Raw genomic sequence first — 17394 nt, 5'->3', positions numbered from 1 at the left:
TTTATATAAAGGCCGAGACTGGTGTGTTTTTTTGGGGGGGGTTTCTCAGAATTAGTTTGTCATGCGGGAAGGGCACAGAGTTATCAGAGTGAAAAATTTTCTTTAATCGCACTGTCCATGTTGGCTTTTGGAAGTATTTGTTGCCTTGATCGGCTGAGGGCTTGCGGAGCGGCTACATTCATCTTCTTTCATTGGCACAAGCCATTCCCTGAGAGGGGTCCTAGAACCGAGTTGCAATAAACCGCCGACGGACAGCCCTTGCACTTTGTGCCTCCCTCCCGTCCTGGTGCTCCTCCTCCTGCTCCTCCTCCTCTGGTGGTCCTCCAATGTCTGCTGGCAGTGGCCGAGTCCTGCCGATAGCCAGGTTGTGCAGCATGCAGCACACGACAACGAAATGGGAGACTCGCTCAGGCGAGTACTGTAGGGCTCCCCGGAACGATCCAGACAGTGGAACCATTGCTTGAGCACACCGATTGTGTGCTCAATGATGTTCCTGGTTGCTTGATGGCTCTCATAGTATTGCTTTTCAGCAGGGGTGCTGGGCACACGGAGCGGGGTCATCAGCCAGGTGCACAAAGGATAGCCTTTGTCCCCGAGAAGCCATCCTCGTGGGGGAGGCTGGGCCTCGAACATGTCTGCCACAGAAGTCTGGCGCAGAATGAAGGCATCGTGGCTGCTGCCTGGAAAGCGGGCATTGACAGCTAGGATGAGCTGCCTGTGGTCACACACCAACTGCACGTTGAGCGAATGGTAGCCCTTCCGGTTGCGGTAATCCTCGGCATTCTCCAGAGGTGCCCGCAAAGTCACATGCGTGCAGTCAATGGCGCCCTGCACCATGGGGAAGCCCGCTAATGCTGCAAATCCCATTGCACGCTCTTGCTGCTTGTCCACGGTCATGGGGAAGGAGATGAACTGACGTCTCCTTCTGAAAAGGGCATTGGTCACCTGGCGGATGCAGCAATGTACCGCGAACTGGGAGATGTTGGAAATGTCCCCAGTAGCAGATTGGAAGGAGCCGGTGGCGTAGAAGTTGAGAACCACCGGCTCCTTCACTACCACCGACAGAGACGTCCTGCTCCTCAGCTGTGGCTGCAGATCTCTCTGAAGCAGGTGGCAGATCTCTGTGACCACCTCCCTTCTGAATCGCAGCCTCCGAACACACTGCTCCTCAGACATGTTCAGATATGAGAACTGCTGGCAGTATACCCTGGGTGGGTAAGGCCTCCTATGTCAACGTCTGTTGGCCCTTCTCCGTCTGGCCATGACTGGCACTCTCTCACGGCGTCTCTGAGCCCTTTGAATGCAATGCAGTAAGCCAACGTTTGTACCCATTGCAGCCCCCATTAGATGTATCGAATCAATGCTATGGCACTGAAAGTTAAATCCAAGTGCAAAGCTCTGGCCTGAAGCCACAAGTACCTGAGCGAGTGTTGAGTCAAACCAGAAAGCTCTCTCCCTTTGTCTCTCTCCAAATATCCGTCTCTCACAAAGAAGGAGTGGAGCAAAATGGCTGACATTTATACTGCAGGAAGAGTCCCCTTTAATTAACGCCCCCCGCGCCCCGCAGCGACTGGGAAACGTTCCCCTTTACCAGTCACTGGGGGCGCCAGACGCACAATAGGCCGGCGCCACTGAATTTCCGGTTCGGGGCGCACAAAGGGCGTTGCACCATGAAATGACGTCAGGATCTGCGCGCGCAGCTGAGCGCATGCAAAGGTTTTGCGCCGGCACTAAATCTTAACTGAATTTCTCGAGAGGCGCAGATCGCGCCGCGCCCGGGTGCTAGCCGCTTTGCGCCCCACTTCTCGCTCTCTTAAGGCGCTAGCGGCTGGCGCTACCAACTGAATTTCTAGGCCGATGTCTTAACTATTTTCCAACATTTCTAATTTCTTCATCTCAGTGAAGGCTCTGGCTTATTTTCCTTCAACAAATCCTGACTGTCCTCTCAAGCTTGTTTATAAAAGCCTACTCCAGCGTCAGTTTTTCGCCAAACTTACTTCTGCACCACGCCCCCCCCCCCACCCCCCACTGCCAAGCAGAATCCACCAGCTTAACTTGGCAATGACCCCTGCTGAGTTCAAATGAATGGAGTTGCCACAGCAACAATGTGGGTGAAATATCACTAGAATGTTAAACTATCTTTCACTGCCTCCAGTATGCTGTTTTAGACACCATTCTGAATCCTAATTTATATCTTTGAGCATTGCTGCCCTGTGAATTTAATCTCTTAAGAGCTCATTTTAGCTCAATAGTAGCATTTTTATATATATTACACCAAGGTCTCTCCTATGGTGGCATAGTGAGAAATCCCAACATTTGACAGCTACCAACTAAGCTAAGTTGATACTGTCATTAGAAGTCATGATCTATTGACAGTCAGGCTATACCTGGAGTACAATATTAAAGCTTTATGTTTATCCTCAGCCTGGGAGGCCTCAAGATACAGAACGGTCAATGAAAACCAGCAAACATACATTGAAGCACCTCGACTATGCCACTAGATAGATTTAAGTGCCAGTTCTCACCTCGTTCCGTTCTTGATACCCGATTAGTGCTGCGATAAAACATAATTAGATTAGACTTGGAGATAGCAGATCTACATATCAAAGCACCTACGCCTGTATTCTGAAGTTCCTCACAGCTTTGGCATTGTGTTGTAAAGAAATAGGGCAAGAAAACTTCCATTTATCATAGTCAATTCAAAGTATTCACATTATCTTAAATCTAACTAAATAATGTTCCTCTGAAAAGAAACACCATTTGATTAGCTATAGTCTTCAAATCTTGGCAAACATTGTGGCAACGTCTTCCAACCAACTTCTTGGCACAAAACACCCAACTTGTTATATGACACCTAACTGACTGAAAATAAAAGTTTTGTGTACATTAGATGGCAATCAAAACATATTTCTCTTAGCTGATTTTGCAACAAAAAGCATTGCCCATCATTTGCGGAATGACCGTCTCCATTATTCCATCTTGAAACTTACTGGAGTGAGAGCAGACTTTGTTTAAAAAAAACTGAAATAAAGATAGAAATGCCAGTTTTGTCACAATGATTATTAATCTCTTGTTGGGAATTATTAATGGATCTGTCTCCTCCAGAGCAGAGGTACACAGGTCTCAAATGTGCCAATTCCTTGAGGAGACTTGATTATCACTTCAAGTGAGCAGACAGTTTTTTGACTTCTCTTCATGGAGTCTCCTTTTAAATTTCAATCAGAAAGGTGGTCAACTTCACATGGGAGATCAGAGAAATGGATTAAAGCACTATTTGTCAATCTTTTATTACCCACCCACATTGGTCTGGAAATTACATCAGCCAAAACTATGGGTTGAGCCTCAGTGTCTAAGACATCATAAATCTACCTGTATGAGCGAAGTAACTTCAGGTCATATGCTTTGAAAGAGGAGAAAACTTCCAAAAGCAAAAGCTTGAATGTTGTTTTCTGTAGTTGTATGTGTTAATGAAGGGAGGGATGGGTGTCACAGCTGGGCAATGAAATATTTCTGTATCAAACACTTCCAGGACAGGTATATTGCATAGTTTAGAATCAGGGTAAAGCCCTCTATACACATTCATGGTATCCCAATGTGACATCTCCACTTTCCACAGTATTTCTTGCATCTAAGTTAGAGAATTGTAGTGCAATTTATTCTAAATTATGATTTTTCTATGGAGTTCTGTCAGTAGGAAATCAAAACCGCTCAAATTCATTTCACTTAGGATATTCAGAACAGCTAAGAGAGGAAACCTTCCCTTAACCATGAATTCAAACTCAGGTGTCTAAGGTGCAAAGACTACACCACCATCCCATCAAGCTTTGTCTTGTTAATCTTTTCACTCCAAATACAACAGGAGATAAACAGGCTTTTTCACTATGTTTGCATAATGAACACAATGAAAAGTTCACAATCAGAGAACGCATGCTATGGTAGCTTATGCTAATGGTTCCATACTATGGCCTGTACTTTGCTGTCAGCGGCGAAGCAAAGGCATTCACCACTGACCCCAAAGTAAGCTTCCCACAAAGATCTCGTGATCTCTGTGGCAAGAAGTTTGGATTTTTCGACATGCAGTTGAAATCAATGCAAGTTAATGGGGAATCCCTAATGCGAGCTGCTGTGACGTCAACAAACTGTCTAAGCAGCCAATCAAAATGCAGAATTCTTAAGACAGCGAACCAGGAAGTGGGTAAGCTCCTTTGATTCTAACTTTGGAAAAATGTTAGAGAGAGCAAAACAAAGATTGGGGCTCTCACATGGGGGAAAGGCAAACCTGAAATAAAGATGAAATAACTTTTAAAAAAAATTTAAATCTTTTTTAAAGTTTCTTAAAAATTTAAAGTTTTAGTAAAATGGATAAATTTTACTCCACAAAATTAAAATTAGTTTTTCAAGGCCATAACCTTGTTTAGCAGTCAATGCACTGTTAAAACCCCAGTTACACCTAATCCAAAGGGGTCTAATTTTTAATGGGATATTTAACCGTGGTATTACTGTGGAAGAGCTGAAGTTTTCGTCAGTTTCCCTGATTTCACAGATTATACTGAGTGCCGGCTGTGGTGGGGAGGGGGAGGTGGGGGCACAGCGCAGCCAGTGTCAGAGCAGTGAATGACTGACTGCAACTTCAGGATTTCCTCGTTAGAATGCGCATGTGGCTACATCCTGAAGTTGCTGTCAGTTTCAAAGAGGTAATAACAGCGAATGCAAATTTCGGGCCATTATGTCAAAAGAAGTGTGAAGTAAGGCTACCTGCTTTCGCTCTGGCCTTTCCCACGCTGTGACTATAGTTCATCTTCCCCATATTTTGAGATACATCTATCATCTGGTTTTGGGGGGGGTGGGGGGGAGAAACGAATGGGACAGTGCTCCTCTCAAATCTGTACTGCAGAAAACCCTGTCCACAGACCAGTTCTCGGTAGTTTTTGTTGAAAACAGCCATCAATATAGGCTACAGTTAGAAAAGAAATGTATAATATGTCAAAATTAAATAAAATCCAAGGATTCCAAATCAGGAATATGCCCATGAAAGGCAAAGAAAATAATTCTTGGGTGATGCAACCAGGACCTTCAAGAGTGGTTAAGAACAGTATTAAACAAATAAAGCAGTTTATGTAAGGGAGAAGAACAGTTGCAAGATTAAGGACTGGAAGAAAATAATGAGGGGGCAGTAAGGTTATATGGAAAAAAAACCTGCAGATGTTATCAAGGGTAATAAAGCAACAGTTTTTATAAACACATCAAGGTAATGTGGTTAAGAAGGAGGTGAGCCTATTAAAAACAGATTCAGATACGACACGGCAGAAGAGAAAAATTAAAATTTTGCTTCAGTCTTCACAGTGGAAAGGAAAATACAATAGCAGAGGCACAGGGAAGACTTGAGGTCTGTGGAAAGGAGGCACAAGTGGAAACAGAAAAACTATCTATATATATAAATCGGTCGATCTGTCTGTCTGTCATTCTGTCTGTCATTCTGTCTGTCATCGCGTGTGCGTCTGGCGGGCTATGCGCTCGAAAGTTACAGGGCGTACCTACGCGCGCGTTACCTCCAAAGAAAGCTTACGCTTCCGAGACGGTTTTAAGCGTATTTACGTTTCGGCCGGGCTAAAATCGCGCCCGTGGTATCCCAAAAACCTTCAACATTCCGTTCATTAGCATCTCATTATCCGCTCATTAGCGACAGAGTGACCTCGAGGTCGACCAATCGTACGGCGGCTTGCTGCCGCGTGCGGCCGGGCCCTCCTATGGTCGAGTGACGGGACGATTGACCAATCCTACGCTTTGGTGGCCTGACGGTCGACCAATCGGTGCGTGTGTGGGCGGGCCTTATCGTTCTGAACCGAGGTGAGTAGCCGCCATCTTGCTTCCATTCTTTTTCCTGCTTTCTACGTCTTTCTTTTCAAATATACATTTCCAGCAAAATAAAATTCAATTTATTAAATTCTATTAAAATAAATCACTCATTTGTAAATATTTTATCTAACCTGAACATTCTTTTTCCTACCTTTGCCCGTTTTTTTCTTAGGCCTGAAAGCCTGGGCCTTTCTTGCCCAGCCAGGCCCGAGCTAGGTAACTGGGCTGCTGCTAAGCTCCTCACCCACCCCCGCCCCCCGGTGTCACGTTACCCGGGGCAACGGCGTCAGCCACGAGGGTCAGGGTGCGCGCGCAGCAGGAGCAGGTGAGACTCTGTTCCGCGCTCGGCTCGGGGGGGCGGGGCTCTCGAGAGTGCGGATCTCGGCCTTGGTGCAGCTGAGACGCGGCGTCTCTGGCTCGGCCAGGGGGCGGGGCTTGGTCAGCGTCAACGGTTACCCTGGCAACCGGGCCCTCCGGCCGTCTCGCACAGCCGCAATCTTGAAGCCAGCTCGGGAGGCCGGTGCTCGGAAGATCGCGCCTCCGGAGTTCGGTGCTTGGTTGGTTGGGGGGGCGAGCCTCGGGGGTGGGGCGGGGGGGAGTCTCGGGGGGGCCAACCTCTGGAGTTCGGGAGGTGGGGATCAGGGGGCTCAGGAGTTTGGGGGGACGGGGATCAGGGGGCTCGTGGACTCTCCCCCTTCCCCTCCCCTCCCCCCCCTCCCTCCTCTTCCCCCCCTCCTCTCTCCTCCCCCCCTCCTCTCTCCTCCTCCCTCCTCCCCCCGCCCCTTCTTCCCCCCTCCTCTCTCCTCCCCCCCCTCCCTCCTCCCTCCCGTCTCCGCCCCGCCCTCTCGTCCCCCCCTCCCCTCCCCCCTCCCTTCCCCTCCCCCCCGCCCTCCCTTCCCCTCCCTACCCCTCCCTCCCCTCCCCTCCCCTCCCCCTCCCTGCTCCCCTCCCCCTCCCCGCTCCCCTCCCCCTCCCTCTCTTCCCCCCAGTCGCTCTCTCTCTTCCCCCCAGTCGCTCTCTCTCTCTCTTCCAACAACAACATGCCCTCGATTAGGGGTCAGTACCAAAGAATTGCAATATAATAAACATTATGAATGGCAAATGAACATTAAATGTAACAAGTTGAGAGCTAGTACACTTTGGAAACAAGAATGGCAGATGGGAATACAGTTTAAAAGGGCAAGCATTGGGAGGTAGATAAACAAAGGAACTTGGGGATCGAGGCACATAAGTCATTAAAACCTAGCTCACAGGGGCAAAAACTGAACTGATCAAAAATGTTAATGGAAGCTGGGCTTCATCACAAGAAACACAAAATATAAAATTAAGAAAGTTATACAGAGTGTTGCTGAGATCTCATTTGGAATATTACATTCAGTTTTGGGTACCACACCTTCGAAAGGATATATTGGCCTTTGAGAAAGGCTCCGATAAAACTCCAAGTAATACTTAGGTTGAAGGAATTTAACTATAAAATAGGCAAGGAAATTGGGGATGCATTTGTTATAACCTTTTAAAGCTTGCTTGATTCAGGGTTAATACCAGAGGTAGTAAACATTAATTACACCATTAAGCCAATTAGAGAAAGTCCAAAGTGTGCGCCCTGGAGATGAAGGCGTTAAGATGAGCTGACTGAGATGTTTAAAAGAAATGAAAAGAACTGACAGGGAATGTTCCCTCTAATTTCCCTTTAAATTTGCTGCGCAGCAGCAGCTGGTGAGCAGCCTGCGCGGGACCTCCCAACTGGTGTGCGGCCACACACCTTAGGGGGAACATTGCTGACAGGGTAGATAGGAAATTATCCTTTTCTCTAGTAAGGGAATCTAGGATAAGGGGGCATCATCTTCAAATTCAAGCTAAACTGGTTAAAAGTGAATCCAGAAAAAATTTCTACATACAAAGGGTTGTAAGAATGAGGAACGTGCTGACCCAGAAGTCTATAAAAACACAATAAATTGAGACGCTTGAAAGGGAGTGCAATAGATCGTGAGATATGTCATAATCAAAATGAGAAAAAGGACTATTTAATACGAATTTATGGGATTTTGGTAGTTACTTTTATTTGCTTACTACTGACTGGGTACATCCTGACTAATCAGAAAATATGAATCATCTGAACCCAGACTCCCACTATCTATGGTTCATAGCTATGGAAATGGAACGACAGTGATGACCTTTTCTTCTATGATGTTGTTAATTACATTCAAGAGGGTTTTTAAAATTAAAGCTAGACAGATAGAGCAGAAGCCATTTCACACAACTATTCTGTAAATGAGGACGGATTTGCAGTCCATCCATATATTACAAACCGTTAAATATGATCCTGAGAAGCCAAGCTTGTCACTAGGGGCTGTTGACAGATTGCCTGTTGCAGCAGGCACTGTGTTTTAAATTTGGTGGATGATTAACAGCTTAATTGTCACAGACACCTAATTGATTTCATTTGTATGAACAAACGAGTTCAAGTAAAGACGTTTACATTATGTGCATCTGATCCATACTGACGTAAGAAAACTACTGAGCACTTGGTTTGAGTATAAAACAAGGCTTTAATCAACTGTTTCACAACCATGAGTTCTAGTTACAGCACTAGTTCCTGGTTACAAAAACGTCCTGAGCAAGCTGGGCCCACGCCCAAGTATTTATACTTTCCTTGGATGGCGCCACCAGCTGGTCGCCCAGTGTTATCTCATGAGTCATTTCTACATGAATGGTAAGATTCATGACATTCTTTCAGCCTGAAAGATTTGGAAGTCTGACGACTTCCTTCTAGCGGATATAACAGACCACTGAGAACTGCAGTCGTTTTGATTTCTGTTTGTGGCCGGAAGGCACGTCTCCTCGGACCGTGTCTTGGTCCCTGGGTCGCTTGGTTCGTACAGGTAGGTTGACAGGGCCCTTGTCGCCTTGATCGATCTGAGGGGGACTGGGGAGATCGTGACTCCGAGTGCGGGTCCCCACAGGCGCAGAGCTGGCTTCATCTTGCTTGGTAGCTGGTGATTGTCCGGCGTCCTGGCTTCGGGTGGCCATCCCGTGGGGAGCGCTCTGTTCTCCGAGTTGATTCAGCGGAGTAGCCGGCAGATCCCTTGATGTCCCGGGTAGGGCGTCATCCTCAAAGGAGCGCAGAGTGTCGGCATCATTACTATGGATCCCTCTATCGATGGGGTCCGTGGGAGCGGTTGGACAGGGAGCCAAATCTTGGAGTGAAACGGTGGACTCCCGGCCATCAGGGTACCGCACGTGCGCGTATGTGGGATTAACGTCTGTTAGTTCCACCTCGTCAATGAGGGGATCATTCTTGGAAGATCGAACGAATCTTCGGAGCAGCAGGGGGCCGGGAGCTGCCAACCATGCTGGTAGGGACGTCCCATGAGTGGAGTGGCGCTGGAACCCGAAGAATCATTCATGAGGAGTAACGTTAGTGGACGTAGAAAGAAGAGACGTGATGGAATGCAACACGTCAGGGAGCACAGTTTCCCACTGCTGGTCTGGTAGGTTGCGTGACCTCAGTGCAAGACGAACAGCGTCCCAAATGATAGCGTTGTATCTCTCAACCTGTCCGTTTCCAATAGATATGGTGTCGTTTTACTTGTGGCAATTCCCCGTTGGGAAAGATAACTTTTGAGTTCGCTTGACATGAAGGAGGGACCCCGATCAGAGTGGATGAAATTGGCTGTACCGCAAAGGGAAAAGACCTGATCGAGGCATTTGATCACTGTGGAAGTAAGCATATTGGGACAGGGGAAAGCGTGAATATTCGTCCACCATAGTAAGCAAGTAGGTGTATCGCGTTGAGGAAGGCAATGGTCCTTTAAAGTCAATGCTGAGACGCTGCTTAGGCAGTATAGCGTCTATGAGCAAGCCATCTGACGTACGGAAGAATTGCAGTTTTAATTCCGCGCAAATTCTACAAGTGGAACATGTTCTTTTCACGTCTTCCGTAGAATATGGGAGATTTTTAGATCACATTAAGTGCAACATATGGGTAATGCCAGGATGGCACAAGTCAGTATGAAGATCCGCAAGAGTCGAAGTTGATATAGAAGAGCAGAATGCACGCGTGAGGGTATCTGGGGCCACATTCCCTTTGCCGGGTCGATAATGTATGGTGTAGCCAAAGGCGGCCATTTCCACCCTCCAGAGCTGTATTTTGTTATTCTTGATCTTAGTGTGTTTCCGGTTATCCAGCATAAAAGCCACGGAGCGCTGATCGGTTATAAGCGTGAAATGGCGACGAGCGAGAAAATGACTCCATTTAAGTACTGCTTCGATGATAGCCGTAGCCTCCCTCTCGACAGCAGGATAATGGCGCTCGCTACCCTGCAAAGTTCTGGACAGAAATGCAATGGGTCGACCACCTTGTTTCAAGGTAGCCGAGATCGCCACCGCCGATGCATCGCACTCGACCACGAAAGGGAGATTTTCATCGATGGAACGAAGCGTGGCTTTTTCCAGTTGTCGCTTGAGGAGGTTGAAAGCCGAAATAGCCGTTGCCTCCAACGGAAATGACTTCGCGTGAAGCAGGGGCTGGACCTTGTCGGAGAAGTGGGGTATCCACTTCGCATAATAGGTGAACTTGCCGAGTGCCCGACGAAGCGAGCCGAGATTCATAGGGGGAGGGAGTTTCTGAAGCGGACGAAGTCACTCCGGATCCGGTTTGATGACACCATTGCCCACCCAGTAGCCAAGGATGTTGACTGATGGTACTGATTTCACAGATTTGGACTCATTTAAGGTTAAGTTCTGGAGGTTGGCATCATGCTCCTTCTGGTTATGATCAGCAATGGTGATATTATCCAGATATGGAAAAGTGTCCGTTAAGTTCTCCTGTTTGACTAGGCTAGCCGTTGCCCATTGGAAGACGGCCACCCCATTGGTGACCCCAAATGGAAGGCGACAAAACTGGTAAAGCCAGCCATTGGCCTCAAAGGCCGTATACTTTTTGTCAGAGTCTTTTAACGGTACTTGATGGTACACGATCTTTAAATCAAAAGTTGAATATACCTTGTAGTTGGCAAGGTTATTGACCATGTCATCGATGCGTGGTAGTGAGTAGGCATCCAGGTCGGTATACTGGTTAATAGTTTGCGAGTAATCGATGCAAAGATGTTTCTTGTGTTGCTTCAGAGGATTTTTAACAACGACAACTTGAGCCCGCCAGGGAGATGAACATGGCTCAATGATACTGTCAGCTAGAAGACGAGAGATCTCTGCTTCGATAAAGGATAGGTCATCTTGGCTGAAACGTCGTGATTTAGTGACTACGGGCTTACATCGGGGGGAAAGATTGGCAAACAAGGAGGGCTCGTTGAGCGAAGCCGCCGAAAGCGCACAAAACGGTACTTTGGAAAAAGTAAGCTCCGGCTTTGACCCTCAAACTCGAAAGTGAGTCTTTTGTGTTGTTTCTGGAAATCCTGTCCAAGGAGCACATCACTGCATAAGTTTTTGAGCACCCCGAGCCGGGTGGAGAAATAAGTGCGGCCATTGAGAATAAGGTCGACAAGACAAAAGCCGGGAGTTGGTGGTCAGTGTCGTCAGAGCCATTGCAATTTCCCTGTTCGAGGGGTAAATACGCAGTTTTAACTTACTGACAGCCCACTCACTAATGAAGCTGTCAGAGCTGCATGAGTCGATTAGTGCACTCAAAATGTGTCCATTTACCGAAACCTTCGTAGCTGCATGGGACAGACTTTGGGGGAAAACAACTGTGATGGGAGGAGGAGCAGTTTTACCCTTAGTAGTGGTTCTTGGGGGAGGAGCAGTTTTATAGATTGCAGCTGTAACCTTAGTAGTGGCTCTTGGGGGAGGAGCAGTTTTATAGATAGTAGCTGCAAAACTAACAAGGGCTCTCGACCGGTATACCTTAGAAAAGTGGCCTTTCTTACTAACAAAGGCTCTTGACTGGCATACCTTAGAAAAGTGACCTTTCTTACTGCAATGATTGCAGGTTGCATTACGAGCAGGGCAAAATTTCCTATAGTGGAATGCACCTCCACAGAAGAAATACTTCCTTCCAGATTGCCAAGATGCCGCTAGGGCAGGGTCGTCATCAGTGAAGGCTTCTAGGGTAGGGTTGTCATCAGCTAGGTTAGAGTCATCATCAGTGAGGGCTTCTGCCCGAGGCCTATCGAAGGAGTCACTAAAAGTGATAGCAGCAGCCCGTGCACGTGGTAAAAGATAGGTATCTGCATTCCTCTTTGCTAAGTCCAGAGAACATGCCTGGTCATAGGCAGCCTGTAACTCGAGGGTTTTATTCTCCAACAGACGCTGACGTATGAAGGGAGATGCAATCCCATTAATAAAGGAATCACGAATTAACTCCTCCTGGTACTGCTCAGCTATGACAGCTTTAAGATTACAATCCTTGCTGAGTCTGCAAAGCTTTTGAAGGAATTAGTCAAGTGATTCCCCGGGTTGTTGTCGAGTTGTGGCCAGTAGATGCCGAGCAAAAATTTTGTTTGGGGCCTTAACATATAGTCACTGTAATATTAGGATAGCAGAGTCATAGTCTACACAGTCTTCGATATAGTCAAACACATGAGGAGATACATAATTGGCAAGTATCTCTAATTTATCAGGAACATTTTCACCACACACCTTGAGGAAGTTGCTGAAGGTACGATACCAGTGTTTCCATACCTTAGCAGTTGTAGGTGAATTCGGGTCCAGGTCAAGACGGGCGGGTCTGAGTAGTTTGTCCATGATGGATTGATTACTACGTCGGAGTTCCCTTCTACAGTCGAAGTCGTAGCTGGCTGTTCCTGAAATCACTCAGAGCGTGGAGCCGATACACAGTTGATTAAATTGATGTAAGAAAACTACTAAGCACTTGGTTTGAGTATAAAACAAGGCTTTAATCAACTTTTCACAACCATGAGTTCTAGTTACATCACTAGTTCCTGGTTACAAAAACGTCCTGAGCAAGCTGGGCCCACACCCGAGTATATATAATAACAACAGACAATGCTGGAAATACTCAGCAGGCCAGGCAGCATCCGTGGAGAGAGAAACAGGGTTAACGTTTCAGGTCTGGGACCCTTCATCAGATCTGGAAAAAGCTGGAAATGTAACAGATTTTTTAAGCAGGTGCAGAGACAGGGGGGGGGGGCTAGGAGGGGAGGAAGGAATTGAAAGAACATGCTGTGAAAATGTTGGAAATGGGAATGGCAAAATCATACTGCATGAAAAATGGGGGCAGGGATTATTATCTGAAATTGTTGAACTCTACGTTGAGTCCGGCAGGCTGCAAAGTGCCCAATCGAAAGATGAGGTGCTGTTCCTCGAGCTTGCTTTGAGCTTCATTAGAACAATGTAATAGGCCTAGGACAGAGAGATCAGAGCGGGAGTGAAGCGGAGAATTAAAGTGACAGGCGACCGGAAGCTCAGGGTCACCCTTACGGACTGAACGGAGGTGTTCCGCAAAGCGGTCGCCCAATCTGCGTTTGGTCTCCCCAATGTAGAGGAGACTGCATCGTGAGCAGCGAATACAGCATATTAAATTGCAAGAAGTACAAGTAAATCGCTATTTCACCTGGAAGGGGTGTTTGGGGCCCTGGACAGTGGGAAGGGAGGAGGTAAAAGGGCATGTGTTGCATCTCCTGCGTTTGCACGGGAAGGTGCCAGGTGAAGGAGAAGGGCTGTTGGGGGTGATTGAGGAGTGGACCAGGGTGTCGCGGAGGGAGCGGTCCCTTCGGAATGCTGAAAGGGGAGGTGAGGGGAAGATGTGTTTGGTGGTGGGATCACGTTAGAGGTGGCGGAAATGGCGGAGGATGATCCATTGAATGTGGACCTTGGACGGCGCCACCAGCTGGCCGCCCAGTGTTATCTCATGCGTCATTTCTACATGAATGGTAAGATTCATGACACATACTACTTCAGAAATCTGGAGTTTAGTAATATTTATTTCTTTTGCTGTCCCTCGGCAGTATCATCCAAAAACACAGCATCCGTTACCATATGTACGCTGACAACACCTCTCTCGACCCCTCCACTGTCTCTAAATTGTCAGACTGCTTGTCCGACATCCAGTACTGGATGAGCAGAAATGTCCTCTAATTAAATATTGGGAAACCGAAGCCATTGTCTTCGGTCCCCGCCACAAACTCCATTCCCTAATCACCAACTCCATCCCTCTCCCTGACAACTCTCTGAGGCTGGACCAGACTGTTCGCAACCTTGGTGTCATATTTGACCCAAAAATGAGCTTCCGACCACATATCCATGCCATCGCTAAGACCGCCTATTTCCACCTCTGGAACATTGCCCGTCTCCGCCCCTGCCTCATCTGCTGCTCTAGACTTGACTATTCCAACACACTCCTGTCCGCCCTCCTACTTTCTATCCTCCATAAACTTGAGCTCATCCAAAACTCTGCTGCCTGTGCCTTAACTCGCACCAAATCCTGTTCACTCATCACTCCTGTGCTCGCTGACCTACATTGGCTCCCGCTTAAGCAACGACTCAATTTTAAAATTCTCATCCCTGTTTTCAAATCCTTCCATGGCTTCGCTCCTCCCTATCTCTGCAACCTCCTCCAGCCCTACAACCCTCCGAGATATCTGCGCTCCTCCAATTCTGGCCTCTTGAGCATCCCCACTTTTAATCATTCCAACATTGGTGGGCGTGCCTTCAGCTGCTAAGGCCCTAAGCTCTGGAATTCCCTCGCTAAACCTCTCCGCCTCTCTATCCTCCTTTAAAATGCTCCTAACTCTTCTGCCCTAATATCGCCTTCTGTGGTTTGGTGTCAAATTTTGTTTTGTAACACTCATGTGAAGTGCCTTGGGACGTTTTACTACATTAAATGTGCTACTACAAGTTGTTGTTGTAACAGATTCAGTGAATTAAGCAACATTCTGTAATCAAGTAAAGTCTGGTTTATTGATTTTTTTGCTACTGTCTAATTATGGCCTTTAAATAAGCCTGATTCATTTACAGTAGTTATCATCAGCACTGAGCATGACAAAAATATGTGGTGCAATCTGAAAATCGTTACAGGGATGGAGATACCCAAGAGATATGGAGAAAGGGTAGGGAATTGGGATTAAAAAGATCGAGATGCCATAACGAATAAAATGGCAGAGCAGGCTTCATGATCTATTCCCTGTCTCTATGTTATAGGGACTGTGGCAAATTAGCTGATTTCAACTAAAATTAGCCATGAAGCATTCCAAGTGGCCTCAATATACCAACACTAAGGCAGTTTAGAAAAAGACAGCAAGAGTCCCCATGCTTCATTGCTATTCAGTAATCCTTGCTGAAAGTTCAGGATAAAGTTCAACTGTGATGATCTACACAATTGAATAATCTACTGGCACTCACTGTCTAGACTTGAGCACAAAGAATGGCTATTTGAGTGAGGTAGCTAAGGGCTATCACAGTGGAACAGTAGCCTTTTAAGGAGAGCAGGGGTGTAGAAGAGGACTATTCAGTTTGCTTCAACCTGAATGAAGAGTCCACCTAAAGTATATGGAGGATAAGGTAAGAAATAAGAAATTTGACACTTCTCAAGAACATCATAATATAGATAATACACATTTGTAATGGCGCTGCAGTGAGAACGTAATGTAGCATTAGTGATGTAAAAAGATCCTGGCATCAACTGGTGTGAGGCAACATCACACGTAGGAAGATAAAAGCATCTCAGCATTTAGTACTCGATGGCTCAGAGTGGTTCAGAGCACTTTACAAGGCAAAAGTATGACGTTGAGCAACAGCATACAATAAAGAGTGGGAACCTCAAACTTGGAGAGGCAGATTTTCAAGAGATTTTTGAAGGGGAAGAGGTACCAGGGCAAAGTTCTTGAGAGAATATTTCAGTCAGAAGTATAATTACTAAAAGATCTGCCACTGATTGTGAAGTGAAGGAAGGAGGGGACGAGCAGAACTCAAGAATCAGAAGAATGGAATTTGTAAGCTGAGATATGCAGGTTGGAGAAAGTGGAACAAACCTCTGGATGGAGTTGAAAATGAGGATGAGGATCTTGAAGCGATACAGAAGAACAAGAAGCTGCTGGATGGAGTGATAGGGATGCATGACTTTGTGCCAGACACGACAGGTTGGAGATAAAGCAGTAATTTGGGACAGTAGGTGAGTTGAAGATAAGCTCTTTTAGAAGGAGGTGACAAAAGTTTTCAAAGGGGAAAGGAAAATGCCAGAGGATAGAAAGAAGTTGGTAATGTTGGTGAGTATTTACATTTTTGGGTCTTTTCTAATCTTCTTAACCTAGATGATTTTGGCCATCTTAAATCACCCTCATGTTTGAGTCCCAACTCCTCATACTCATGAGAATGTCTATCATTGTCTTGAGATCGAGGTAAATTTTGGTAAAGTGCCCAGGAAACCGACATCAAACTCAGTCTCTTAATTATTTTTGGGTACTGGACTCATCCTATGTCTTCATAAGATCCCACTCTGGTCTTCGAAAGTGGTAAAGCATCATATTGTTCTGAATATGAAACAACTTTATTTTATAAAAAGTGAACAACCAAGTAAGTAACAGTCACTTAATATAGTTATATACTTACAGCAGACATCCTTCCACCTAATTCCTGGATTGGGCAAATTAAGAAAAACAGACTTGAGTTCATGGAGATAGCTGATTTGCTGGGGAAACAAAGAGGGCCAGAAACTAGAATATAGGAACATATTAAAACCTTGTGTGTACCTTTTCATACAGCGGGTGTGTACACAGGTGTGTATGGTACACACACACACAAACGCCAAATTTGAAATTCGATCAGTGAATCAAAGCATTACTGTGTAATTCAGCCCCTCGAGCCTGTTCCGCCATTTAATTAGATCATGGCTGATTTATATCTTAACTCCATTTATCCACCTTGGTACTGTAATCCTTAATACCCTTACATAACAAAAATCTATCAATCTTAGTTTTAAAATTTGAAATTGACCTAGTTCCAACAGCTTTTTGGGGGAGAGTTTTACAGATTTCCACCACTCTTTGTATGAACAAGTGCTTCTTGACATCACCGCGGAACTGCCTAGGTCTAATTTTCAGGTTGTTCTGGACTCCCTCACTAGAGAAAATAGTTTCTCTCTACCCTATCAAGTCATTTAATTATCTTAAATACCTCAGGTCACCCCTTAATCTTCAAAGGAGTACAAGCCTAGTCTATGCAACCTGCCCTCATAATTTAACCATTTTAGCTCCGGTAACTGGTGAATCTGCGCTGCACCACCTCCAAAGCCAATATATTCTTCCTGAGGTGTGGTGACTGAATGCAGTAATCTAAATGGGGTCTAACCAGAGTTTCATATAACTCTAACATAACTTATACCCCTTTGTTTTCCAGCCCCCTTTGAGATAAAGGCCAACATTTCATTAGCCTTTTAAATTATTTTTTGTATCTGTCCACTAGCTTTTAGTGATTTCTGTACTTGAACCCCTAAATCTCTCTACTCCTCCACAGTTCCGAGCTTCTCACCATTTAGAAAATACTCTGATCTATCTTTCTTAGGTCCAAAGTGGATGACCTCACACTTCCCCACATTGAACTTCATTTGCCACTGTTTTGCCCATT

At 46.0% G+C, this 17394-nt stretch overlaps 1 protein-coding gene across 3 annotated transcripts in view; it reads right to left on the bottom strand.

The window, feature by feature from the left end:
* Positions 1-17394, bottom strand: part of dock3 (dedicator of cytokinesis 3) — a 1512713-nt gene that overhangs the window by 1101743 nt on the left and 393576 nt on the right. Inside the window, exon 2 of one of the 3 annotated variants that reach the window (XM_086001258.1) lies at positions 16381-16459. The exons of the other annotated variants lie outside the window; for them this stretch is intronic. Coding sequence (XP_085857384.1) covers positions 16381-16459 — 79 coding nt within the window. The remainder of the gene's footprint in view (positions 1-16380; positions 16460-17394) is intronic. 3 annotated transcript variants of the gene reach the window in all.

Source organism: Somniosus microcephalus, chromosome 11 (assembly GCF_052327205.1).
Source record: "Somniosus microcephalus isolate GS21.2 chromosome 11, FLI_Smic_1.0, whole genome shotgun sequence".
NCBI lineage: Eukaryota > Metazoa > Chordata > Chondrichthyes > Squaliformes > Somniosidae > Somniosus > Somniosus microcephalus.
The sequence above is the reverse complement of the archived record's forward strand: the minus strand, read 5'-3'. Positions and strand labels throughout refer to the sequence as shown.